Source organism: Panthera pardus, unplaced genomic scaffold, assembly GCF_024362965.1.
Source record: "Panthera pardus isolate Hobbes unplaced genomic scaffold, ASM2436296v1 HiC_scaffold_24, whole genome shotgun sequence".
Lineage (NCBI taxonomy): Eukaryota > Metazoa > Chordata > Mammalia > Carnivora > Felidae > Panthera > Panthera pardus.
In genome coordinates, this window is record NW_026526810.1 from 98669746 (window position 1) to 98697722 (window position 27977).

Consider the following 27977-nt stretch of genomic DNA (forward strand, 5'->3'; position numbering starts at 1 on the left):
CAGCAACTGGTAGACTGGGGTTCAAACCCATATCTGTCTTATTCCAGAGCTCATGCCTTAGTCACCCCATAATACTGCCTGTCTCCACACCAACCTTAATAACAAGTCCTGCTTTTAAATTGGGTTCTGCTGCGTTCAAAATAACAAGAAGCATTCACCACAGAAAGTTTTCCCATTTTATGGGGGTTATAAAGTTTCAATAGACCGGACTTGTACAAATTCCATAGGCTCAGCAAAGAAAGGCTGCACACAGGCCTACAGTGATGTCGTCACCTTCTGCTTTGTCAACTCAAATCTGTTATTGGCTATGTCAGCTGAACCGCAGAAAAGCATCTTTCTCTGCTGACTCCGTTTGCCCTTTCCTGAGCTGATCACTCCAGGAGTGCACAGCCAAGAGGTAAATGCTCTTCATGAATAACAGTAGGGGATCCACACACAGTATTCTCTACTTAATTGGCCTATTATTCTTTAACCTTTCACTGGACTCAATAACATTTAAATGAGCTCTTGGGAAAGAGCACAGCTATAAAACACACTGACATACAACAAAATCCCATAATATACTCCAGTGTCTTCACCTATGTGTCTGGTGTCACTATTCATTTATTCACCAAATGTTTGGTGTGTCCCTACTATTTACCAGACACCATTGTAGGCACTGGAGACACAGCAGCAAATCAAAGTGTGTGATGTTAAAGAACTTAAAATCTACATGGTAGCAACAAGCAATAAATAAACAAACAAATATCTGTATAATATAGTAAGTAATGGTAAGTGCTATGAAGTTCTAAAACAAGAGATATTTGTTCAAGAGGTCTGTGATAAGCACTTCATGCTCATTGAATTTCTAGTGTGTCCCATGCATCAGTAGAGAGTCATGTCACTAATTCTGGCCAATGGATGGTAGCAAAACTTAAATGTATCATTTCCAGGAGGAAGCTGTGAAGAACGAGCGTGCCCCTCCAGCTTTCTCTTCTGTCATGGTGACCATGGTGACCTGGGAAACCATACGTTGATATTCGGTAGCATAGAAGAGAAGAAGCTTGGATCTCTTTGTAGTTGGACAAAGAAGAGTCCCCACCAACTAGCAGCAGATTCTGTAGGAGCTAGAAGTAAATATTTGTTGAGCTAAGCCATTGAGATTTGGCGGTTTGTTACTCCAATATGGCCTGACAGAGTCAGAAAACTATAAATGCCGAAGCCTGGGGGGAAAAAACAAATGGGACTGAAGATTCAGGGAACTGCATACCACAGTTGGGGTCAACTCAGTGGCTTCAAACCTTACATGGGCATTTTAGATCACCCTGGGGGATTCTAAAAAATTCTGATATACGGATGTTACACGCAAAGATTATACTCTGGGATATTTAGGGTGGGACCTAAGCATATATATTTTGGGTAAAAAAATCAACACTTAACAGAAGAAGATAAATTGGGCCAGCTGGATTTAAAAAGCCTTCCCAGAAGCAACCTGTCCCACAATATGCTTGGGAAGGAGCTTATTAGTGAGATCAAGTCAACTTCCTATAAATCACTGGAAAGCAGCCAATCAAACTGTGACATATGAAGAAAACCTATAAACTTATTAATTGAAATTTTATGAAAGAATATGTTGTAGAAAGAATTCCTGCATTAAATTAGTAACTGGGCTAGATTCTTCCAAAGTCCTATCTCATTGTATAATTATTATTAACATAAATATTTAAATAGTAATAAAATGAGAGAGTAATTACTTAACCTATGATTTCAATTAACCCTCACAAGAATCCTGTGATGCATGTACTATTCTCCCCTTTGAACAGATGAAAAAAATTGAAGTGCGGACAGGTTAAATTGCCCCAAATTACACAGCTAGTAGTAAGTGGTGGAACAGGATCCAAACCCAGCTGGCCCCTGAGTCCTTGTCCCAGTGAAGACAAGGATATACAACCAAAATCATACAGAATCCAGAGAAGGGGAATCCAGACAAGGGGCCACTGGAGAGGGAAGGACCTTAGGCCTGGCTCAGGGATCCTGCTCTAATTCTAATTGAGGATCCCAATTCTTAGAGGACAACAATGAACTGATCTCCACACTAGGATGGAGATCACACACTCAGGCAACAATGAACTGATCTCCACACTAGGATGTAGTTCTCCTGGTACATATGCAGTGCAAATTTAGAAAAGGCATCCTAGTTTATTCCAGAGTCTAATATGCTTGTGTTTCAGAACATATACTACTGGGAATGGAGTCTTGGACTGAGGAAACTACTCCCTAAAACAGTGGACTAGACTTACCCTAAGGTGGCTCCTTCCTTCAGAGCCTTCTGGAGATCTGCTGCATAGGAGGAATCATACACTAGCTCACTAACACATGAAAAAGAATTGGTTTATCAAATTAAACCTGTATAGTACACCCTAAGAAATGGGAAGCATGAAGGACTCTGAGGATAAGGAATATAGGGAATGCATGTTTTGAAAGGGAAGCAAGGAGACCTCAGGAGCACTGGGAGCCTTCAAGTAGCTGAAGGACAGTGTTGAGGTGAAGGATGCGAGAGTGGTGGGAGGTAGAGGACCCCAAGATACTGTGTTTATGTCCCAATTTTGCCTGGGGCTAGCGCTAGGCAGAGGGACTTTTCTAGTTCTCCCAGCAGTTTATCTCACAAAAACTTTATATGCTTTTGCTCTGGTGAACCTGATGGTCACCACGAGGGCTACTTCTTACTTTGCACAATTCCAGAGGGCACCAGCTACTCATCCTGCGGTTATTAAAGATCTCTTCCATTTTTCTGACAATATTTCACTAAGTTGCAACACAATGTCTTGAGGACAGGATTGTCTTTTTCAAACAGGATCAGAATTATGCTACCAGTAATTCTGGCAGAAGGACTGACCAACATCAGTAGAGGAGAGTACAAAATAGGTATAGAGAAGGAGAAGCAAGACATAAAATTGTGCAGCTATGGGACACGTGTTCCAACATATGTTCTAACTGTAGGCTTTTCTCAACCTCATGTTCCATGTTATCATATCAGTCAGGATGAGGCTAGCTATAGTAACAACCCCAAAATTTCAGTGGCTCACCATGGGAGAAATTTATTTTGAGCTAATGTAATCGATCAACATGGAGTGCATTAGCAAGCAGATTTCCTCCAGGTAGCTGGTCCAGGACCTCGCTTCTTTTCCCTTTGTCATTCCCTAGCTGTAGAGCCTTCAAGGACAAGGTACAACTGTGTCTTCAACATTGCCCCAGATGTGACCCATCTCACTTCCACTCACACTCTATTGATATGAATGAGGCTCATAGCTTCACCTAGATGCAAGGAAGGCTGGGAAATGCAATGCCGAACTGAGAAGCCACTTCCCAGCAATGACTGTACTACGGAAGAGGATGTATCAACGTGGTAGAAAATCTGTCTTTACCTATCACAAAATAGTCATCATATAAATTATAAGGGCAAATATTATGTACAGTTGGAGGTATAAAACTTACAATTCAAGTGAATGATCTGTATCATCCTAGAGGCATAACAGTCCAGATGTGACCCATGAACAGTAACACTGAAATCCAAAAAGTGTCTCTTCAAGAGGATTTTGCCCTCAGCTTCTAGGGTTTGGCTCGGGGATTTCTCAATCAAGGAGTCCTTTTGTGTTCTTAGACACACTAATGGGATCTGAGGGAAAGGTGTGGTGTCCACAAGAATGAGAATGTGAACCATGAAAAGTTTTAGAAATCAAAGTCAAAGCCAGGATTTTTGGCTTTGAAATTAGAGCACATCTTTGCAGAATATAAAAAAATCTACCCTGAATTTCAAGATTCTGTTCAGAGGAATATAAAAGGGCATAAAAATGTGGACTCAAACAAAGGGGAAGAGTAAGAAAATAAAAGGGACAAATTGACAATGAGGCCATTTTACCCATATCAAAATTATCTAGAATCAAATTACTTATGATATGATTTATTTCCAACTTTAGAGAAAACTATGACTTTATGTAAAATTGATTCATTATCAGTTGGCTAGCCTAAAATTAAAGAAAAATTAAATCCTTTCCAGGGTACTGGACTGAATTTCCAGCTGACTGATAAAGATAACACTTGACCTAGCCGCACATATCGTGTACTATTATAAAAGTCCTATTTATGTACATATACATTTATGATAATAAATCTTACATCTTTATATTCTAAAGTAACTTGGCATAGAGAAACTTTTAGATTTTCTTAAAAACAACTAAACTACTTGGAAATCAATTTATTTGGAAAAGGGCACTAGATGCGAATCAATCAGATATTATTTCAAATCCTGGTTCTTCTCCCCCTGAAATATCATTTGGAACAACTGACTATACCTAAGTTTTTGACTTCAATTTAAAATGAGGGCATTGATCCAAAAACTCCAATTAGTAGGAAACTATGGTTCATAAATTCTACATCATGTTATATTTTGTGTTTGTTACAGGCCAAATGGTATAGCTTAAAATTAATTCTGATAAAAACTAGGTTACCCATTTAGGAATATCTTTTGAAACACTGTCCTTGTGCTGGTTCCCCCCCCCCCCCCCAATATGGATAATAATTTAACTGATCAATCACCTCATAAATGGCCCAGCCATTTAGCCATTTAGTGGCCACTGTAAAATCAATCAAAGACATATTTTCTTACATCATATCCCAAGAGATCTGTAAATTTGAAATCCTGGCAGTTTGAGATGAGGCTAAAAAGTAAAGGTTGGATATTTTCATCACAACCACTGGATGGCAACAGACATTAACACTCAGTTGAGATAATGAATACAAAAACCACTCTTCTGCTTTACTTAATTTCCTCTGCATTTTTAAGGTGTAGAATCAAATCTCCTTGAGACGTTAGGGGCTGGTAAAAAAAAAAAAAAAAAGTGAGTTTGGAAGTAAAAGAATTAGTTTGGGAACACATAATCTGCTTTTGCTACTAGTTTGTGTGTAGAAAAATCCCCCATGCTTTCAGTGCTCAGCCAAGAGTTGTAAGAAAATAACTGCCAGAAGGGAAGACTTAAGCCAGAATGCTATATTTACCAGAATATGCAGCTTTGAACTGAATCATTAGTGGTAGTGAAATCTTTTATCTTGTATGAGATCAAGCTTGTAACTCCTCACTGTGCCTGGTAGTATACAGCCCAACTCCACCCTCAGGCCTTTTTTCTCTTCCATGAATTTTCCAAGCTATAAACAGAGGCCACCTGGGGGACTCTTCTGACTGAGGAGGCCCTACACTACTGGGAATGTGAATGGTTAGCTGTCTGTGTTCCCACCATGTCCTTCTGGGGTCTTTGTTCTGGAGGCTTTGTGAGGTCGGGAGATGTTAGAAGCATCCTCCAGAGTGAGCTGGTAAGACTCACATGACCTCCCCTCCCCTTCTCCCATGAGGAGGTGGAAGTCTCAGAGTTAACAGTATTATCTTCATTCTAAACTCCATACAAGAACCATTTTAATTAATCTCTAAGCCCAAACAGAAAAGCCAACTTTGAGGATTCTGGCTCAAGCCCTGAAGAAGTTGGGGCACTACAGGAAAAAAATTGCCAAAGATTACTCTGAGTGTTCTGAAAGTTCAGCCTCATAATTCCTCAAAATTCCCTCATCATTCTCCAATTCTGGTGTGCCTAGGATTCACTGGAAGCTACTTAATGAAGCAGATTCCTCAAGCCCCTCACTAGGAGACCGTGGGGTGAGCCTAGGAATTTGTATTTTAAAAAACAAATTTGTTTCTGACATAAATGGCCTACCAACAACACTTTGAGAAACACTGTCGACAAGAAGCAAACAGTTCCACTGAGCACCTAATCCTTTCTCCCTACCAAGTGTCCCAAATTTCCACAAGGAGAGAGAAAGTTCCTGTATCAATACTTCACCAGGCACAGGAGGACTACTGCCTCAAGCGTAGGTCATTTAAAACTCAGAAGGACTATTACAGAGCCTACTGACTCCGAAGCACTGAGTAATCACAGACAAAGCCCACAGTCAGCCATAGCCTTGGGCTGAGGTAACTACACCCAGTGGAATGCTTGTCCCTCCTTCAGACCCAATTTGAGGGTTTACCTTAAAGCTACCTTTCCTCTGACTTTAACCTCTGCTCTCTGCCAGGGTACTATCTTTTCTTTGCTAGTTAGTATAACAAGTTTGCTTGTTAGTATAATTTTTATTCATATTTAGGACTGTACTTCAGGATTTCTGAAGCTTTTATGAGTTCCAGCCTCTACCCAACCTTGTATCTAATTCTATTTTTTTAATTATTTTTATTTTAGAGAGAAGTCAGGGGGTGGGGAAGAGTATGAGGAGGGGAGAGGGGCAGAGGGAGAAAGAGAGAGACAGAGAGACAGATTCTGAAGCAGGCTCCACACTCAGTGCCGAGCCTGATGCAAGGCTTGATGCCACGACCCTAGGATTATGACCTGAGCTGAAATCAAGAGTCAGACGCTCAACCAACCAAGCTGCCCAGGTGCCTCTTATCTAATTCTATTTAAATAACTGATTTGCTTGTCCACAATCCCTGCCCACCTAACTACATGCCTTATTTAATCTCCACAGGTACCATATTTGACCCTCATTTCAGTTCCAGCCCCAGCCACCCAAACATCCCTGTCATCTAAACACACTGATGACCATTAGGCCCTCAGCTGCTTGGCCATGGAAATATACTAGATATACAGCTCAAACTGTGAGAGTATTTCAGTGCCATCATCAGCCAAATGGATGGTTTCTAGCAGCGGACACAAAAACACAGATTCAATGACAGCATCAAAGTTTAGGGTATTTTTCCCTTTGTAAATCTTTTTGCATCTACTTGTAATCATTATGGTGACGGAAAACTGAAATGGAACTGAGAGGTGTTGGCAATAAGATCACTGCAACCACCCATCCAATGCATCAGTAAGTCCTATGAAGTCAGTCTCCAAAATCCACCTCAAATCCATCCATTCCTCTCCACCTGCATTGCTACCACTCTCTCCCAGTCACCATCATCCCATGCCCCCACTACTGCAATACCTTCCTAATCAGCCTTCCTGCTTCCATACGTGTCCTCCTCCAATCTTTCCCCCCTACAACAGCCAATGTGACCTCAAAAAAATGGAAAGCAGGTCATGTTACTTCCAAGTTTCAAAATCTTTTGGTGGCTTCCTGCAATGTTTGATATAAAGACCAAACTCTGCACCTTGGTCTGGGTATGAAAGGGCACTGCCAACCTTCCAATCCCACTTCTTGTCACTGTCCCCTTTGCCTCCCATACTCTATCTACACAGACATTTTTTTTCAGTTTCTAGAATGACCCCAGAACTTTCTTGCCTCTGGGCTTGGTATTTTCTGTTATTTGGAATTTTAATTATTTCTCTCTCTTTTTTTTAAATGTGTATTTATTTTGAAAGAGAGTGAGCAAGCACACGTGAGCAGGGGAGGGGCAGAGAGAGACTAAGAGAGAGAATCCCAAGCAGGCTCTGCACTGTCAGCTCAGAGCCTGATGTGGGGCTGGATCTCACAACCATGAGATCATGATCTGAACCAAAATCAAGAGTCAGACACTTAACCAACTGAGCCACCCAGAAGCCCCTCTTGAATAATCTCCTACGATAGTGGACTACGCAATTTCCTCCTTCTCTGACCTTCCTATCTAAGTGTCACTACCACCAGGAAACTCTCACTCTCATACACATCATTCTATTGATTTCCTTTTTCATCGAAACCCTTCCTCCCCACCAGTGTAAGCCCACAAAGGTGGATTCATGTCTGCCTTAGTCACCATTATATGGACAGCATCAGGCATGTAGTATACCTTATTGGTTGACTCAAAAGAAGGATAAATGAATTGGTAACGTCTTGCTTTTGCAAGGCTGGCATACATTCAGTAAAATTTATTTCATTCTGTATTAGAGTGTTTTGTGGGGTTGCAAAGATAGAATCCAGAAATGCAGAGACTATATCTGTGAGTATCTCATCCAGACTTCAGTGGAAGGTGAGGTTAGCATTTAAAAGGGGCGGGGAATACCCTGGAGCAGGTCTTGGCTCTGAGAATTAGAAGTATGTGAGTTATATCCTCCAAGCTGCATGATTACATCAGCAAGAAAGGATGATTTACGTGAGTGGTAAAAGAGCTGGATGATGAATCAGAATCACCATCTAACAGGGTCATTATTTCTTAGAGGCACCATAATGCTTGCCATCTGTGAACTCTGTCTCTACAGGCAAGTTCAAGGTTGACCTGAATCCATCTTAGGAGCGAATCTATGCTCCACTCTGTGCCCAGGCAAAATTTACTAGGGAGTTGGGGTTTACTACGTCCCCAAAAATGACACTGAAATATAACAGAGATGTAATCAGAATATCAGATCTTTATTATACACACCCTACTGAAGTATCAAAGAATATCTGTCACTAGAAAGAATAGGCTCTGGGGCCACCAAGGGGTGGAGCAATTCCATCCAAGCCTGAAAAAAAATCTCCCCAGTGTTCTGAAGTCACCATTTAAAAATCATAGATCAAGGGGCGCCTGGGTGGCTAAGTCGGTTAAGCGTCCGACTTCAGCTCAGGTCACGATCTCGCGGTCTGTGAGTTCGAGCCCCGCGTCGGGCTCTGGGCTGATGGCCCGGAGCCTGGAGCCTGCTTCCGATTCTGTGTCTCCCTCTCTCTCTGCCCCTCCCCCGTTCATGCTCTGTCTCTCTCTGTCTCAAAAATAAAATAAACGTTAAAAAAAAAATTAAAAAAAAAAATCATAGATCAATATGCAATCTGGGCCAATGCTTGCCTTGTGACTACTTCAGAAGGTAAAGGCAGTGAGGTGAGCGGCTTACAGGCAGTCTCGTTTGGGATGCCTAGGCCAGGACAGCACCTTCTATCGCGGGGCAAAGTCTCATAAAAGTAGCTTAATTGTTGTGAATAGTCTGAGATGGAAGGCTCAGTGTCTCCATCTAAGTATTACATTGCATTCATCCTCACAGAAGCCAAACTTTATCCAGCAGCTACCAGGTCCGTCTTGTTGAAAGCTGGTGCCGGGGGCAGCCGCTACAAGGGAAGGGGCCTAAGTCCTCAGAATGATTCTGAAATGTGCGCTGTGAAAGGTAGCGACTCTCCAGGAATCTTGACAGCCTGACTTATGAATTCAGTCTCATGAAAGCAAATAAAATATGGGACTAGAAGATGGTTTTTTTTTTTTTTTTTGCTTAGAATTACGGGAAGAAAAGTAAGTGGGTCACACTTATTTTGGTTCTCTTCAAATGTTTTAGGACAGAAGCAATATCTGGCCTAATAATGAGAAGCAATAATAAACATCATAAATGTTAGGTCTATTTAGAAGACCTCCATCTGGTAGCCTTCCTGCAAATCACTCCCCCAGGGAAGAGAGAAGCGTTTCCCTACCATGAGGGGCAGAGCCCGGCAAGCTCCAGCTGCTGCAGCTGGTGTCCACAGAGAGAAAAGGTGCAGAGGCCTGCTTCCCGGGGCATGAGAAGGGATGGAAGCAGCTGAGAGCCCCCTCAGTCTCTCTAATTAAAAAGCAACATATACCTAGGGGCACATTCACCAAGGTGTTTTTTTACTACGGGTCTGGGCTGCCCGGCTCATCTTCTTATAACCAGAATGCTCTTCAGCACGCTCATTAAAAGTACAGGTTTATGCCCTGGCGTATTCTGATTCTGTAGTTCTGGGGTATGGGCAGAGTGGGAACCTGCATTTTTTAATTGGTACTCTAGGAGATTCTGAGAAACCTGGTGCTCAGGCAACACTTTGAGGACCATTGGCTTAACCTGGTATTTCTCAAACTGGTATCACTGGATGCCTTCTTAAGAGTGCCACAAAGAGGATTTTTACATTTTGTAGTTTTTATTTTGATAATCGTTCAACTATTAAGAACATTCTGGATCATCTGGATGATAATTTTATAACCAAACACTACCACAAGACTTCCACTGAAGTGTTTACATTCAGGTTGCACTTTTAACCTTGTCTCAGGCTAGGGAGTCTTTATTTAGATCTAGACCCGATCTGAATGTTCAAGCCAACGTGAAGCCCAAATGATAACCTGTCATCAGCTCAGGAAGGGCACAGAGGAAGGAAAGGAGCAGAGTTTGACAAATAACATCAACATATTACATTTGGAGGGTCTATGGGATGTCCAGCCAACAGTGGGGAAATGGGCGTGGAGCTAAGGAGAATTCGCCAAAGCCAGAGATCTGTGAGGTGGGGCACCAAAGGCAGTGGCTAAAAACCTGTGTGGGGGACAGCAAGGAAATGAGGGACAAAGAAAGACAGGGACAGAACTCAGAGGCAAGACAGGACCTGGAAGGAAGGTGGCAAAAAAGATCAGAAAAGAGGTCAGAGAGTAAGGGGTGGAGCAGGAAGGGGAAACATCAGGGAAATAAGGAGGAAAAAGTTCCGAGAAGGAGAGAACAATGTTCACGAGAGTGGGGATTGTCGTGGAATTTACTGTTACAGGAAGTAAGTTACAAAGCAGTCAGTTCAATGTGATAGCACTTGTGCGGTAACAAATTGTATGTGCCCAAATACGTCAAGAAAGTTTCTGAAAGGAACAGGAATGGCAAAACCAAACCAAAATCCTATGATTATCTCTGAGAATTAGATCAGGATGGTGGAGAAGGGGGACTGTAACTTTTATTTTGCACTATTTTGTGCAGTTTAAATGTATTATTTTGAACATACACCACTTTCTCTCTAGTGTTTTCAGGACTGGCCAGCAGGATGATATTAAATTACCAGAGAGGACAAAAAGATGAGATTCAAAAGAGGCCATTTTAGGGGCAAGAAGGTATCACTGGTGACTTTCATCAGGATGGTTACAGGTAGGAATGTGAAAGCTGGCTGCCACAGTCTAAAACACTGCTTCTCCAGCTCTGCCATACCTAGGAATTACTAGGGGATCTTGTCAGAACGCAGATTCTGATTCTGTAGGTCTGGGATGGAGTGACATTTCTAATAGCTGTCACATAAGACTCACATGGCTAGTCCAAGCACCCTACTTTTGAGTTGCAAGGTAAAGAAATCAGAATGTAGGGAGTTCGTGAGTAGGAAGAGAACACTATTTCCCAAAAATGTGTTCCCTAGAAGGTGAACCATGAGGAACACTGATAAAAAAAAAAATCTACAGGTTTGGTAAATACCACACATACATCCTGATGAGTCACATTGGGTATCAGTGTTTTATTGAGAATCTCTTCATTGGCTTTTCACTCAGATGTTCCTAACAGTCAGGGTCAACCTTGCGGCAATGAAAACTTATCCATGTTCTCAGATTCTGATGTTCCTCACAGACCTTCCTGGAAGGCGTGGGAGAGCAGAATTATAGGGCAGCAGAAGTTCAAGGGTGCACAGAGGAAGGGAACTGGAATATGACAAACTGTATTTCGCCTCCGGTGCAATAGCTCTAGAGGCCTCTGAAGGGCAAAAAGATCCAAAAATAAACCTTATCACGGCGTGTGCACCAGTAAACCCTGAAACTCCTTGACAGTACATATTACGATGCCATCAGGTATTTGCCAAACCTTATTCTAAATAAATATTTCTGGACCTTTCTGCAACTTAGTTCAGCCTCAGCAACATGGCTCCAAAGCCAGGGAGATGAGCATGCTGTGAATACTTGAACTTGAATGCACTCATTCGGCCAGAGGCTTCAGTGGGCAAGAGCAGGAAACCACAGAAGCTGACCTGACTTTACTGCTGACAGAGTCCTGCTTGACGTGAGCACAATCCTACTGTCCACTGACAGTGATTAAGAACGGCCTGGGGGATGCTGGGCAGCACTGATCCTCTCACCTGCTGAGATGGAGCAGGTGAGACAAGGCGGAACCTCAGAGCTCAGATAACATGCTGGCAGCGCTGAGTCATCCGCCCAAGACCTCGGGTGCTTGGCTGCCCCAGAAAGGCCTTTTAGACTCTCTTTATACATAATGCAGCTGAGCGGTAAGTTTCAGCAGGAGACTGGATTTCAAAGGACCCCTCGGTGCAGAGAGCAGAGGTTATTCACCCTGGCATGCCTGAATCATTTGAAAAGACTGCCACTCTCTTCTCTCTAATGTCTGAACTTGGCAGCAGAGGGTCCAAGCCATATGGGGCAACTTGCACAGAGATTAGAATGACACTAGAATTGGCTCGGAAGCCTTTGCATTCACAGCTGCGGTTGTCCATCGCCTTAGCTCTTCATGAGACGTCTGGTCACTCAGTCAGTCCCAGCTGTCACACTTATCTCTCAGATTTACTAGGGAGAGAAATGGGCCTGCACAATTCAATTTTCTCCTTATTAGCTTCCCAATTTATTTGCTTTTGAGAATATATATACTTGAACAGCGCTGCACACATGGTGACTATTTCAGGGATGCTATTTAGGGGATAAAATGGAAACACGGGTCTGTTGAAGTACAGTGATAGGAACTCAGGTTCAGCAAGACTCAAGCTCAACTGCTTCAGGACCGGAAGGGATGGCACAGGGTGTGTGCTTATGCTATTCCCCAGGGCTCCCTGCAAGTTTCAGGGTCCATCCCCATCACGGTCAGAGTGGTAGGAAAAGAATCCAAATTGGTTTCAATATTCACCCAACAAACACACACTGCCACTGTTAAATGTCATCAAATATCCTCACTATTGCACACACTAAATATACTTTAAACTCTCAGGGAAGAGTTATTTGGGAAATTGAAAGTCAGTTATATCAGCCCCTACATGATAATGCCATGTGTCTAAGCCACCAGTAACCATGAAGCAGGGTTATCTTTTTATTACATCCCTCTAGATTCCCCTGTTCCAATGTGTTAATTTTAAAGAATTTAGAAGCTAGCTTTCAATCTATAATGGGAAAGATTTTGCCCTCTATTTTTATATGAAGCACTTTAATCACCACCAAGATCACTGGGTTAGCATATACACAGGAAGGAGGGTGTACTCTTGAAATCATTTACCCGCAAAGGCAAAATACTCCTAAAGAAGTGACAAGCAGAGGAGATGGGTGGAAGGGGACTTTGAATAAAGCTGTGCTTTTAGGGTTTGTTTTAAAGTTCTACCTGGGTGTTCTCCACCCAGGAGCTGGAGAGAGGTTCCCTCCTTTCCCTCAATGCAGCCCATGAACTAGAAGGCACAGGGCTTAATTTATTCACTGACTCTTTGATTCCTTTCTGAATTCTGTAACACAACTGCAGTCAGGTGTAGTCGATGATTTGGGAAGAAGAATGCTACACGCTCTTCACGTACAAATATCTGTAACACAAAACGACTTCCATTTCTCGCCCGTTTGAAGTCTTCAACTCACAGGAAAATTTCTCACAGGAAGATTATAACGACCAAATTAAAATCATCCTCAATTATATGTGACTTTAAAAATCAACTTAGGTCTTGCTCGAAGAACAAGAGAAATTCTGGCGTTAACTTTGGTCCCTGTCTTTCCTGACTAGTTGGGACACAAAAACCTTTATCAAGGTCCAAATGCCTTGTTCCCTGGGTAAGAGAGAGGAAGGTGCTGAGATGCTACCGGGGCCATTTAAATGGGTGCGAATTTGGGTGCGAAATAGATGTGCTAATGATGGGTCGATGCAGCCACTCTCCATCACTGAGGGGTGGGAGATTGGAAATGAGCCTTGACAATCACAAAACACCCACCCTTCCCAAGTGAGGAAATCCAACCCCGGGATGAAAGCAAGGACACATTCCCTTCATTCAGGATATCCAGGCGCGTCCACAAAAGTGCTCATCACTGGGGAGGGGCGGGGATTGAGCCAGCGCAGCGCGGCCCCCTGGAGCACGTGCCTCCCACGCAAGTCCCAGCTGGGAAGCCCGCTCTCTTCGTCATCTCCTCACCCTTCTCCCCTGGCTGTTCTCTGGGCAACTGGTCGACCAGCCAGGCCAGGCTGAGTACCTAGGAGCACCCAGGGGAAGAACACTACTGCGCAGACAAGTCGCTTCAATGAGGAAAGCGTCACTTTACCTTGTTGCTTACTGAAGAACAGCAGAGGAGGCGCGACGCCGGGACCCCGCGGCTCAGGGCCCTGGGCGGCCGCCGGGCTTGGACCGGAGCTCGTGGCTTCCGCAGGTTTGCGCTGCTGCGCCGCGGGCCCGTCGGGCGCCGGAGCCCGGTCCCCGGAAGGCAGCTCGGGGCCGGTCTGGGGGGCGGCCGAGGGGAACTTGGGGAAGGGGCCGGGCGCGCCCTCCTCGGCCCGGGCGCCGGGCTCCTCCCGGATGGCGTCCAGGGCTCCGGGCTTCATCGGGGGCGAGTCCTGCTCCCGTTTGGGGCTCTCCTCCGAGGCAGAGGACGCGTCGCATGACTCGATGATGAGCTCGCTGTCCAGCTCGGCCTCGCGCTCCTCCCTCAGGATGCTGTACTGGATGGACGGCGACGCGGGCGACGGCGGCGGGCCGCCCACGTGTCCGAAGGTCACGTAGCCCGAGGGCAGCGCGTCCTCGGCGGCCAGCGGGTCCTCGGACACCAGCTCGATCTCCGAGTCCCCCGACTCGGCGCTGCTGGCCTCGTGGTCCAGGGGGCTGGGGATGGCCGGCAGCCCGGACCTGGCCTTGGCCTCGGGCCTGCTGGCCACCTGGCCTACCGGCCGTGGGCTCTCCGCCGTTTCATAGGATAACCCCTTTGCTTCTTTAATGGCAGTGATCAGCTCGTCCTCGGAGATGCTGCATTTTCCCTGGGATTCTGCAGCAGATGGTTCTGTGGTCCCACAAAGCAAAAAAGAGCCAGAGAGGCACGCACACGGACAGACAGATGGACATAGAGAGAAGAAATAAAACAAAATTCCATTAGGGAAGATGTTTTCTTGTTGCTGGAGAAACACATTTATCTCATTAGCACAAAAATAGTCTGTTTGCAGGGCTATGCTGAAAAGGCAGGCCACCTGAAGGAGAAGGCTAATTACTGTTATGGCCCAATTAATCAGCGCTTTACATACCTATCTATCTTAATCTAGCTACTTAAAAAAAAATGACAAAGCAATTTCTTAGCAACAGCACCTCGGTTGGTTTTTCTCTTTCAATGTGGCAAACATCCTGGAAGTCATGGTTTTAATTTCTGATACCTTCTCTCAGGGAAGTGTTCCAAGTTCACAAATTTCATCAGGTAATCTGACGTATATAACTCTCTAATGTGGCCCACCAATATCAACAAATCTGAACATCATCCATTACTCCTTGTCCATTGCTTTTCATGTTGCCTCCTTCAGTGAGCAAAGAAAGCTTAGTCTGGACCCTAAGTCCCTTAGCCCCTTAGTCTGGACACAATGACTTCTGAGCTTTACATTTGCCATAAGAATCAATACTTTTACTCATTTTTAGTGAAACGTGTAACAAAGTAGGGCAATATAAGAGAAAGGTTTTGCCAGTTCTACTAAGCAGGCTGTGAAGATTACCATAATGCACAATCCCCCCTGGGCTTCTAATGGATGGTGGAGCCCACCATCATTCTTTTTCCTCTCCTCCCCTCCTCTTGAGAAGAACAAAACCTGAGAATCACCCCCAGTCCCCTGGGTGAATGCCTGCCTTCTGCCTGATGTTTATCCAGATGGCCTGAAAACTTCACCAGCAATCTTGCTGATATTTCTCTCCCTTAGACGAGACTACCTGGGAACACCATGACAACAGTTTTCAGGAGCTTGGTTTTTCCCTTGCCATACAGCAGGTCCTTATTTCAGAATATCTCAGACAGTAGTCTCTGGCCCTTTTATAAGCAAGAAATACTCGTCATTTCTCCAAAGCTTTGAGGTCGCTGATTTGGGAGGGTGGTAAGGAGAGCAGACTATGGCTAGGTCATCTGTTGCTTTAGGACTGTGGGAGAACCTCAATGGATCAAACATTTTAGATTTGTCTAATTCTTTATAGAGCAGGATTGATTTTATCCTTTAACCTGACAGTATTCACTCATCTATTACAGGTTAGGCTTTCTTATAGGTGTTTGGGGGGCACCTGGGTGGCTCAGTTGGTTAAGTGTCTGACTTTGGCTCAGGTCATGATCTCACAGTTTGTGAGTCCAAGCCCCATATAGGGCTCTGTGCTCACAGCTCAGAGCCTGGAGCCTGTTTGGAATTCTGTCTCCTTCTCTCTCTCCCCCTCCCCCCACACTCGCCAGTGCTCTCTCTCTCTCTCTTTCTCAAAAATAAACATTAAAAAATTTTTTCATAGGTATTTAGGATATATTAATGAATGAAACAGGTAACAAAATTTCTGCTTATATTTTAGTGGGAGAACACAGTACATCAACTATATATAATAAATGAGTAAAGTATATAGTATATAAGAAGATGTTGAGTGCTATGAAAAAAAAAAGTAGAGTAGGGTTTAGGGATCAGGAGTGCTGGGACAGGGTGGGGTGAATTTGCAATTTTAAATAGGATAGTCAAGATAGACCTCATCTGGAAGGTAACCTATATTCAACACTCAAGGAGGTAAGAGAGTGACTCATGAGGATAATTAGAGGAAAAAGCATGCCAAACAAAGGGAACAGATAGTACAAAGGCGCAGAGGTAGGAGCTGCAATGATTTCTAGGTATCACAAGGAGGCCCAAGGGGTCTGACCAACATCACCACTGCTTGTACACCATTCCTAGGAAACCACGAAACAGGCAGGCAGGGCCTGGGGCTCAAAGGCTACAAGTGTCCTGTAAGGCAGCCTGCCCTGTGTGCAAGCCGACCTGGTGCTGGATGGTTCAGGAGACTGGCTAGTGTCCACTCATTTTCCACAACTAAGAGCCCTGGGTGGCTTTGTATTTGTTTATGTGATGACTTCGTTCATGTCTGTCTCCATACGCTCCCCTGCTTTCTCCGACCCCAGACCGAAAGCACCAGGACCGCAAAGGGCAACCAACATCTTTTCATTTGCTGTCATATCTCCAGCACCTAGTGCAATGTCTTGTGCCCAGGAGGTCCTCGATAAAGAAGAGCTGATGTGAGGACTAGCTCACATCTTTAGAACGGTGGTTCTTAATCACATGTATGGCTCAGAACAGCTCTCAGAAATTCTGACTTTAGTAGAAATAAGTCTGGAGCGGCCTAACCATCTGCATTTTGTATCTCCAAGGGTAATTTTTTTTTTAATTTTTATTTATTTTTGAGGGAGAGGAAACGCAAGTGAGGAAGGGGCAGAGAGAGAGAGAGGGAGGGAGAGAGAATCCCAAGCAGGCTCCACACTGTCAGTTCAGAGCTGGACTTGGGGCTCAAACTCACAACCATGAAATCATGACCTGAGCCAAAATCAAGAGTCGGACACTTAACCGACTGAGTCAGCCAGGTGCCCCACTCCAAGGGCAATTCTAAAGTCACCTCCAGTTAGGGTTGGCAGATTTAGCAAATAAAAACACAGGACATCCAGTCACATTTGAGTCTGTGCTAAGCTTTGAATTTTTTAAGTGTAAGGATATCCTATGAAATATGAGTGTTTTATTTGGCAACCCTATCTCCAGTTGAAAACCACTGAGGTACAGCACTCAGAAAAGGCTCAAGGATCTTGCTTTATTTACTCAAGAATAGGATGGTATCAGACAGCTGTGGGGTGTGGGATGAAAGGCCCTAATGCCTTTCATCTTGGGCAGGTGAAGGTACTACCCTGAAAAGAATCCATCCTTAATATGAGTTAAAAGAACCTCAGTAGAAATTATAGATGCTATCCTTTGTTCTTAATAGGAACCAAAAGTTTAACAAAGTACTAAGAGGAATCAGGGAAAAAAACTAAAACAAAATAGAAGTTTTTTGTACTCTTGCTTTTAAAATTTATGGACCTGTAGCTGAGATACTGGTTAGTATGTGTCACAACTGACCCAGCAAATCTAGAAAGAGTCAGCAAAAATAACTGAACAGGGGCGCCTGGGTGGCGCAGTCGGTTAAGCGTCCGACTTCAGCCAGGTCACGATCTCGCGGTCCGTGAGTTCGAGCCCCGCGTCAGGCTCTGGGCTGATGGCTTGGAGCCTGGAGCCTGTTTCCGATTCTGTGTCTCCCTCTCTCTCTGCCCCTCCCCCGTTCATGCTTTGTCTCTCTCTGTCCCAAAAATAAATAGAAAAAAAAAAAAAAAAACTGAACAGATTATAAAAACTGGGAAGGTTAGAACTGCCCTGCCTGGGGAGATGTGTTTGCTGCTGCTGCTAATTATGACAATATAATTTAGAATGATAAAAGGAAAGGTGAACATGGGCCAGTTTACCAAGTCACAGATGCCACCATCCAACTGTGAATGATGTTGCCATTCAGGTCTCCCCTTTGCCCCTGGCTCATTCTTCAGTCACCCTCCAGAGAATCGTTTGAGAACACACATCTGATTCTGCCCCTCTTCCCTTCCTTCTCCCCAGTCTGGCCACACTGACCTTGCAGCTGCTCCTTGAACACACAAAACATTCCCAGCTCCAGGCCTGGTACCTCCTCCTCACGTGTCATCATGATTTGCTCCTTCCCTACCCCACTTCAGGTCTCTGCTCAGAGGCATCAGCAAGGAGAAGACTTTCCTCACAACCACCCCATCACTCTTTCACTCTATATCTTGCTTTATTTTTCTTCATTACCATTATAAATACCTAATATTATGTTACACATTTATTTATTTGTATGTAAGTCTTCCCAATAGAATATAAGTTCTGTGCAGGCAGAAACCTTGTTAGGTTTCAGCACTGCTTTCCCAGTGGTGATGGGACAATGCCTGGCATGCATGACCATAAATGGTCAACACATATTTGTTAAGTGAATGGATGAGTGAATGAGTGATGTCACTTCCCACATCAAAACCCTCCAGCAGTTTCCCATTGCATTTGGAACAAAATCCAAATTCTTCATCCTAGCATGTGAATCCCTGAACAATCTGGGCCCTGCCCCCCGCCCCCACCTCTGACTCTGATCTATGCCATACTTTTCCTTTGTCCCTGTAAAAACTAATAAAGGGAAACCTCACTAACAACTGAGAGGCTAGAAGGGGGGTGCTATTCCACTCAATGTCAATTACAGGAAGAATTGTCAATTGCAGACCTCAACAGAAGAACCATCAACAGGAAAGAATGATCACTTACAGGCCCCAACAGAAAAAGATGTACATTGGCTCTTCTAGAAGAAATTGATTACCCCTGCAATTTGGCCAATGAGAAACCATCATCACTCTGAACGCCTGCTTTTCTCTGATGGACTTTCATTCAGAACAACCCCTCCCAACTTCCTTGGTCTTACCCATAAAATAATGTTCTTCTCCTCTGTTGGACTTGCCTATGGTTTTACCATAGATAGCATGTCCTGAATTGTAATGCTCTGCCATTCCTGAATAAATCAATGTTTTCTGGCAAAATAGCTATTTTTAAGGTTAACAGTTCTTTGCATCATCTTTCAGTTCCCAAATAATACAGCCTTGGGGCCTGTGCACTTGCTTTCCTCTGTACCTGGGGTCCCCATTTAACCCCCTCCTTTGAATTGTAAGCTCCTTCTCCTCATTCAGATCTCTGATCACATGTCACCTCCTCAAAGAGGCCATCCTTGACCCCTTCACGCCCAACACTCTATCACTCATTATTGTAATCAGACTCTGTGAAATTTCAGATGCTATGAAACTGATTTACTTTTTATTGCTTATTTTTTTTACTAAGGGAAGCTGGGATGGTTTAACAATGACCTCTCGATTGCTGTCCTTTCTGAGGCCAACATCTTGAAGAACATCCATGACCTCCATAACATACTCTTAGGCACTGTGTCAGAAACACTGTGGTGCCAGTAGGCCAATGGTCTGGCATGTGTCAGGGCCCTTAGTACGTTTTCCTAGAATGCTTTACTTGTGTTCATGACTGGTCTTTGCTGAGAAGACATTTCCAATATGTAAGCTGTAAGAATTTTTGCCTCTGTACCTCAGAATATATTATTTAACATGATGAAAATAGCTCAGTACTTTGGAGAAACTTACAAAATGGAATAATTTATTGGAAGTGAAGGTAATATATTAGACTCCTTGCTTAAGCTTCAGGGTGTGTGGCTAAAATTGTTCTAAATGAGAATTTCTCCTGATTCGTAATTCACATAATTAGAATTATTAGAATTGGACAGATAATTAGAATACTACTAATAATTATTAGAATCATTATTATTATCAGAGTGTCACATGCCTGGAGTGCCAGGGGCTCTCAAGACAGGGAAGGGAGTTTTGGTAACCTCTTAGGATAAAAAGAACAAGGAGAAAGGCCTCAGTGGCAAGTTAATTCCTCCTATCTTTCCTGTTAGTTTTATTCTTATCTGTTGTCATTGGACTCCAGTGTTATGAGGTGAGGTGTCTGTGGAGAGAGGAGCAGCTGAACATGGGAGAGGACTGTGTACTGGGTCTGGGGACTTTCTTTTTCTTCAATAAGCTTTGGTTAGAATTTTTATTTGGAGCAACTGAAGAGAAAACATTGTCCTAATCCTGTGCTGTCAAGTGGACAACCCAAGGTTATAAAACTCCAAGATCATGTCAGCCAGATCTGTCTTTGTCTTATCTTGAAGTTGCTCCAAACCCCAACGGGCTATGGCCACTAAAAGAAAAAAAAAAGGAAATTCCTTAATAATTCATAAACCCTACATCATATCAGGTCTTTCTCATCACCTCTGTAAACCGTAGTTTTTACATGAGGCAGGTGCCATGTAAATGGACCTGTATTGCTGGAGCATTTCACTCTTCATGAAACTGGGCTGAAGTTCTTCTCAACTGATCCCCAGACAACCCTGGAGCTTGAGAAAGCACAGCTGATACTATAGCTTACATCTTCCAAGCATCAGTATCTTCAACTCATCGGATAACAGAAGGATTTTACGATGCATTGTCACAAAGACCACAAGGAGGCTTTGAGACTTGGACATGTCCCTACCTTATCCTGTAATCTGGGACAAGTCATATCTAATTCACTTGGAGCCTCAGTTTTCTTATTTGTCATCACTATCCAAACCTCAATTTATGTCACATGGAAATTCACTGTGACCTCACACCTCCATGTCCTTGAGCCTTCTCGGACTGGAAGGCCACCCCTCCCCTTCACCTTTATTTCCTCCTGCTCTGTTCACCTGGGGAGCTGCTGGACTCCGATGTTCCTCAGCATGCTATGTTTCCCTCTCTCAGAACACAGATCACACTAGTGTGACTATTTCCTTGGTCATCTATCCCACTGGAAGGTAGAAACTGGTTTTTGTTTTTTCAGTTCTAACCTCACCAGTGCCTAGCAGAGTGCCTGACCAAAAGAAAGTATGTGGAACGTGTTTGTTGAGTGAATGAATGAATTTGAAAATCAGGGAGGTGGCACAGTGGATCTTTAAGACCCTTGGAGCTTTTTAGTTGAATGAGTCTGAGATCAGGTTGGGGAAGGAGAGGAATTGATGATAAAATCTTTAGAGAAACAGGGCAGGAGAGACTTACATTAAGTCCTCTCTAACACTTGGACTTACTGCATTATCAGGATTTAGAGCAATTGCTCCTAATAGGCTTTGGATCTGTTTTAAGACTTCAGTCAAAGCTCCTTCCTGACATACTGAAAATCATTTTTTTTTTTAATCAGAAAGGTTTGTAAATCACTCTTGAGTCAGGTAAGAATGCCAGACACTGGAGGCAGGAGAAGATCCAAAGACATCTCATGGTTCTCTCTATCCTGATACCTTGTGAACATTCAAAAGAAGTAGAGATACAAAGGCTCCACTTTTGCCACCTGGGACTAGGTTCCCAGGGTGGGGTGGGGACACTCCTGCTACCACTCTGGCCTTTCACCCGTGTATAGGAGACCCCTTTGTGTTTGAGAGGATATACTGAGTATGGTTTAACACCCAGCCTTAGGTCACAGTAGGAGAATGTTCAAGATGAAAAAGATCATAGTTTAGTGAATTTGGAACTTTTTTACTCTAATCAAATGAATCCTTTAAGTTTAAGAAGTAAAACTGTATGCAGCACTTCAACGAAGTAAAAAGACCAAAATGATCCTGCTGAGATTGAAGGGAGGGGAAGAGTATCCTGTTTTTAGGTTTCCTCTCACTGTTCATGTCCCTCTGAAGACCCTGAAGTCCACCCCAGCCCTCCTCCATTGTACAGACATGGAGCTGGGCTGAGGAATGTGAAATGCCCTGTCCCAGGTGGCCTGGCTGGTCTGGGGAGGACAGCTAAGGTGCTCTCTCTGGGATGCCTCCAGGTGACCTGGAGTTCCAGCTGCAAAGCAGCACCTCCCTCTCTGCTCTGAATAGTGGAGCCACATGAGGATTGTCATGTTTCAGTGATCTTTACCTCTGTCTTCAAATGAGGAAAGAAACACTTTATAAGGCAAATCTGATAGGACTTTAAGGAAAATCCCAGATCTCAAACTTTGTACCATGGGCACAAGACTGAAAAAGTTGTGTTAGGGGGCCTGGGTGGCTCAGTCAGTTAAGCGTCCAACTCTTGATTTCAGCTTGGGTCATGATCTCACAGTTCATGAGATTGAGGCCCGTGTTGGGCTCTGCACTGACAGTGTGGAGCCTGCTTGGGATTCTCTCTCTGCCCCCCACCCCTCCAAATAAATAAACACTAAAAAAAGATTGAAAAAGTTGTATGTTTAATTAAATTAGTTAAACTGAGACTTAAAGGGACCCTTATAGTAAAATATTTTGAATGCAGATTTACATCCCTTTAAAATTCAGATTTCCAAATCCTGGGTTTTCCCAAGGCAAGGAACACTAGTTCCCTTACCTGTTCCAGAAGATGGGGGAGTGACAGATCCTGGGCTGTCATCTTCAGGCTCTGAGACGGTGACTGTGGGGACTGTATCAGGACTTGGTTTCAGACAGATATCTTGCTTCTCGGGGGTCTTCTCTTGGGTCGCAGTTTCAACAGAAGGTTCGATCTCAGTGAGTGTGATTTTGACGGGGGCAGTGATCAGAGGAGCACTGTGCTGCTCTTCAGAGAGATCATCTACGTAAGGTGCAAATGTTGGTTCTTCAAATAAATGGTCCTTGAGGATTTTTCCCTCCACAGGAGCTGGTTTCTCCGGTTCACGGGCCTCTTCAGATTTTGTTGCGATTTCAATGTCCTTATTCTTAAAGTCCAAGCCTTTCTCTTCCAAGTTGGGGTGACACTGCTCCTGATACTTCACTTCCTCTGGCCTGGTTATGTCAATGTACTTATAGGCTTCTGCTTTCATCTGGTCTAGGGGGTCTGCTAAGATCTTGTTCACTTCAGTGGACTCTGCAGGAGTCATCTCTATTCCAGAATCAGAACTAAATAAGCCACGAGGCTCTGTCCCAGGCACATCTGGTAAGGAGGGCCCAGGGGTACTCAACTCCTCAGGGCTCTCTGAAGTGGTGACATGGCCATTTTCCTTCTGAAGAATTCCAGTGAAATATGTAGAATCCTCCCGAGGTGGGTAACAGATGTTGGAAATCAGAGATGTGTAACACGATCCTTCTCCATCTTTTGATGCTGTTGAAAAGGTATGATCCGTGGCACTGGAGACATCTGCCGCACCTATGAATCAAAACAGCAGCAGACAAGGAGTGGGTGTCTGGCTTCATTTCTCTCTCCTGCCTAACCCATCACCCACCCCGTCCTGTGGAGACATGGTATCCTTTCTCCTGAAGCCCTCAGAGTCCCCTCGGAGCACGCTCATGTTCATTTTCCTGGTCTCCCTCACAGCCCTCAGCACTGCTGTTTTCCGGGTGGCAGATCACACAGGTTCACAGAAGCTGCCACACCAAGAGAAGTTGGGGACAGATCCCAGAGGACTAGAAAGCTGATTTTCAACATCTACTATCTCAATATACAGTGACTTGGTCCTTCTTGGCCCTCTTAGGATCTCAAGTGTTAATGACTCCAAATAGAGCTGGAAATGTAGGCTGATTCGAGTTTGTAAATCCAACAATGGGATAGCCAAGTGGGGAGAGGGGCTGTTCTTGGAGACTCAGCGAGCTGGGAGAGGCCACAAGAGACCCTCTGGCCTGGCCCTTTCAGTCAGGGCCACCTGCTCCACCTGGATTTATGCTGTCCCTTCTCTTTTTAAAGGTCTTCAGAGAAAGGGACTCCCAGTTTTCCAATAGCCTCATCCCAAAGCAGTATCACCTTAATAAGCACTTCCCTATTTCTTCGGTTTTCCCCTCATTTTGTTTCCCTCCTTACTCACCCGCCTACTGCCCATCTTCTACCTCCCAGTGATATTCAAAGTGACCCACTGGGAATTTATTGGTTCCACTGGTGGTGCTAAGAACAAAGCAAATTTCTAAAGTTTGACTCAATGCAATGGTTTCACCTGGATTTCATGCCCATAAACCAGCCCAAAACTTCACTAATAGCGAGAAGAGGGGAAACCTCTGTAATTTTTCTTTGCTGTAAAATGCTGCCAGAGGGGGGAAAACCTAACATTTATTGAGGGCTTATCATGTGTTAAGCAGTGTGATTTTACTTAATTCTCACAACTCCTTTATAAACTAAGCCCCACATTCCCAACACATCACACACATACATATGCACAAATATACACTAAGCCCTTAGGACACACTGGAAGAATATTCCAGGGCACCAACTCATAAAAGTAAACAAAGTAGTAGCAGTGATACAATAATACTAATAGCTAATATCTGAACGCTTGCTATGCGTCAGAGAGAGTTCCAAGCTTTTAATTAATATTGATTCACTTAATCATTAAAGCAATCCTAGAAGATAGGTACTATCATTAACTACATTTTACAGATGAGGAAACAGAGGAACAGAGTGGCCAAATAACTCACCTAAGATCTCACAAAGAGAAGGTGGCCCAGCCAGGATTCAAATCCAGTAAGTCTCAAAGTGAGGGAACATCCCCTAACACCCTTTTTACCACCTTAAATCGATTTGTAGAATTTTCTTTGAAGTAATTTTGAGCCAGTTTTATCACAAACAAACTTGGCTTCTGTCTTCTCCTAGCTCTCTTCTTGGTTGCTTAAGCCACTGCTTGGGGAATGGAAAAACACAACGTCTCTAGCACCCCCCTGCCTCTGCACTTGCTGTTTTCCTTCCTTGGAGCTCTCTTCCCCCAGATACCTGCCTACCTGACCCCTTCACCACCGAGTCTGCTCAAAGGTCACCTTCGTAAGGAAGATGACTCCAACCACTCTCTCTCAAATTGCAACCAGCCCTCACGTCCCAACTCCCTGGTGATCCTGTACCTTCCTACCTTTCTCTCTACCTTTTCTTTCTCCTGTAACACTTGCCTCCTTCTAAAATACCACTTAATTAACCTATTTATTTATTACCTATTTATCGATTGTTGAAATATGCTCTATGAGAGCAGGAATCTTTGAATATTCGATTCATTGAGGCAGTCCAACACCTAGAAGAGGGCCTGGCACATAGTAAGTACTCAATAAATACTTGCAAAGTAAAAGAAGGTAATCTGAAGTTTAGAATAAAACACAAATAACAGGATTGTGTGAGAAGACACGTTGGAAGATCCCCCAAAGTTGATAATGATCCTCTATTGAGCAAGTGGCAGAATTTTGTGAAAAACAGACCAGTTCAAATCTGTATATTTTGGCAAAGCTTCTAATTGTACTTCCTTTACCCAAGGCAGCTCCTCTTTTCAAGTTAGACGACAACAACAACAACAACAACAACAACAACAACAAGCTCAATTACAGAAGGAATAATGGTAATGATGGACTTTATTACCGAAGCATACATACACCATTAAAGAAAAAGCTGTTAAAGTTAAATCCATATGTGCGCACATAACCTCTACCCTGAAGTATTTCAAAGCTTCTTTCATTATATGGGTTCAGCCTACATGTAGACCTCACCAGAGGCAGGAAATCAAACCTGAGGTATTTCACTACAGACATCTGGATCTGGGGATTGTCTACCACAATTCTCTGGAAGCACTTCCATGCATTACTAAGTAATTGTTTGCCTGAAAGTAAGGAGGGGCTTGCCCATGGATATAAACAGTGTGGAGGTGTGGGCCGTGGGGACAAGGATGCTCCCCTGGAGAATATGCAGTAGGTGGTTTCCAGGGCTGTGGCACAGTCATTGTCATTCAACTCCCACTTGACACTGTCACTGCAGGGGCCACCTCAGGGCTCCTGGCCCATAACGTCTATACCTGGCATGTTGCCCACAGTCTCCTGCCATCAGTTATCGTACTACACACAGCTGTCAACAGCTCAGCCACTGGCCCCAGGGCTTTGCCCTGAATCACTGGATAATCCTTAAACTCTGCAGGCTGGCATTTGCGATGAGGTGAACGCCACATGGCCTCGCTCACAGCCCTATCTCTACTGCTCCTCTCGCTGACCCTCCACTCCAGGCACACAAAACCCCTCACAGTCTCACACTTACTCCACCGGCTTTTCTAGACCTACCTTCCACGCACCAATTCAAACTCTGAGCTCTGGTTCTTATAACGTACCTATCACTTCTCCAACACTTCATCCTTCCAATCTTCACGTCCAAATCTCTGCCTTTTAGCCTCAAGCCATTAAAGATAAGTAGCTTTTAAATGCTTCATCCTCCATGATGAATTTGCTGACCATACTGTCAGGACCTGACCCCTTCCTATATTCCTCCCTCCTCTTTCCTGTTGCAGCTAATTTATTCTGCTCCTATGGCATGTGTCCATGTTATGTCCTACTAACCTGTCACCTCCTGGAATTTGAGGCTCATGTCTTGCACACTATACTGCACATAGTAAGTGTCTGATACAAAATGAATAAACGGACCAATCGATCAATGAGTAGACTTATTCTATGCAGCTCCTCAGAACAAATTAGAACTGATGCAAGTTACAAAGAGGATGTTTTTAATCTATCATGTGAAAGAACGGTCTAGAATTCCAGTTACTCAACAAGGGTATGGTCCTGCATCTTGGGAACAAGAGTGTTTGGATCCCTGTGGGCACCCAGATAGAGAGAGGCCCGGCATCTGTCTAGGCAGGAGCAAGCATGTGGGTGGAAGTTGCTGAGACAAGTGCAGAAGTCCCTTCCACCTTTCTATGATTATTTATACTGACTGGCTGCCCCTGTCATCAGACACAACCTCCTCTACTTCTTTTTTATTTATTTATTTTTACTCTTTATTTATATTTTTGAGAAAGAGAGACAGAGTGCGAGCATTGGAGGGGCAGAGAGGGGGGTACACACAGAATCTGAAGCAGGCTCCAGGCTCCGAGCTGTCAGCACAGAGCCTTATGCGGGGCTTGAACTCACCGACTGCGAGGTCCTGACCTGAGCCACCCAACAGACTGAGCCACCCAGGTGCCCCTCCTCTACTTCTTCCTTACCTGTAAAAGAGAATCAATATAATTTTCCCTGAGGTGATGCCACAAAGAATAGGGGCTTCCCAGATGTACGTTGGTAATTAAGGGAATAGGATCTAGAGTGCATTTACATCATCTGCCAGTCTATAAACAGAATCAACAGTTAGGAAGAACTCCCACCCCTGAAATTCCTGGCCTACCAGCTCTGTCTTGCTTAAAGAGCCTGACATCAAATTGGAAGGACCCCTTTGCCACACCAACAAGAGGAGGAAGAATAAAGGCATTTATATAAACCACACGTTTTAGGTGCGAACAGGTCAGGACCCTTGTAAAAACAACAAATAATGTCCCCTTTTCTTAAACTGAGCTAAATACCCCGAAAGTTTCTCTAAGGTCTAACTTACTGAAATGTATATGCATTATATAGTGCCTATCAGACAGAACTCTTGAAAACCGAAAGTCCTTCTAGACAGTAAATTATGTGAGGGCAGAGTCCTGTGGGACTATAGATCTGAGAAGTTGAACTGAGCCTCAAGGCTCAGGAAAGCCAATTAATTCTTGTCAGCACTTCCTGTAGAGCTGGCAGATGTGAGAACTGAGGCAGAGAGCAAAAGCCAGTTGCCCTCAGTAGGAACACTGTTAAATACAAATCCACCAAATAAAAGTGCTTTCCTTGTCTGGGCTAGAAATTACTACTTTCTTTATATAACCAAAGACTCCTTGGAACGTCTGACTTCCTCATTCTCTCCAGCTGTTTCCCTGGCCATCTAGAAGTCTGACTTGCGTGGAGGCAGATGCACTTCGAGAGTCAATGTG

General features: G+C 44.0%; 1 protein-coding gene across 1 annotated transcript in view; it reads right to left on the reverse strand.

The window, feature by feature from the left end:
• RTN1 (reticulon 1) overlaps nt 1–27977 on the reverse strand; it is a 227166-nt gene that overhangs the window by 82161 nt on the left and 117028 nt on the right. The window contains exons 2-3 of the mRNA XM_019451653.2: nt 22631–23404; nt 13931–14659 (exon numbers count right to left, since the gene is read on the reverse strand). Coding sequence (XP_019307198.2) covers nt 13931–14659; nt 22631–23404 — 1503 coding nt within the window. The remainder of the gene's footprint in view (nt 1–13930; nt 14660–22630; nt 23405–27977) is intronic.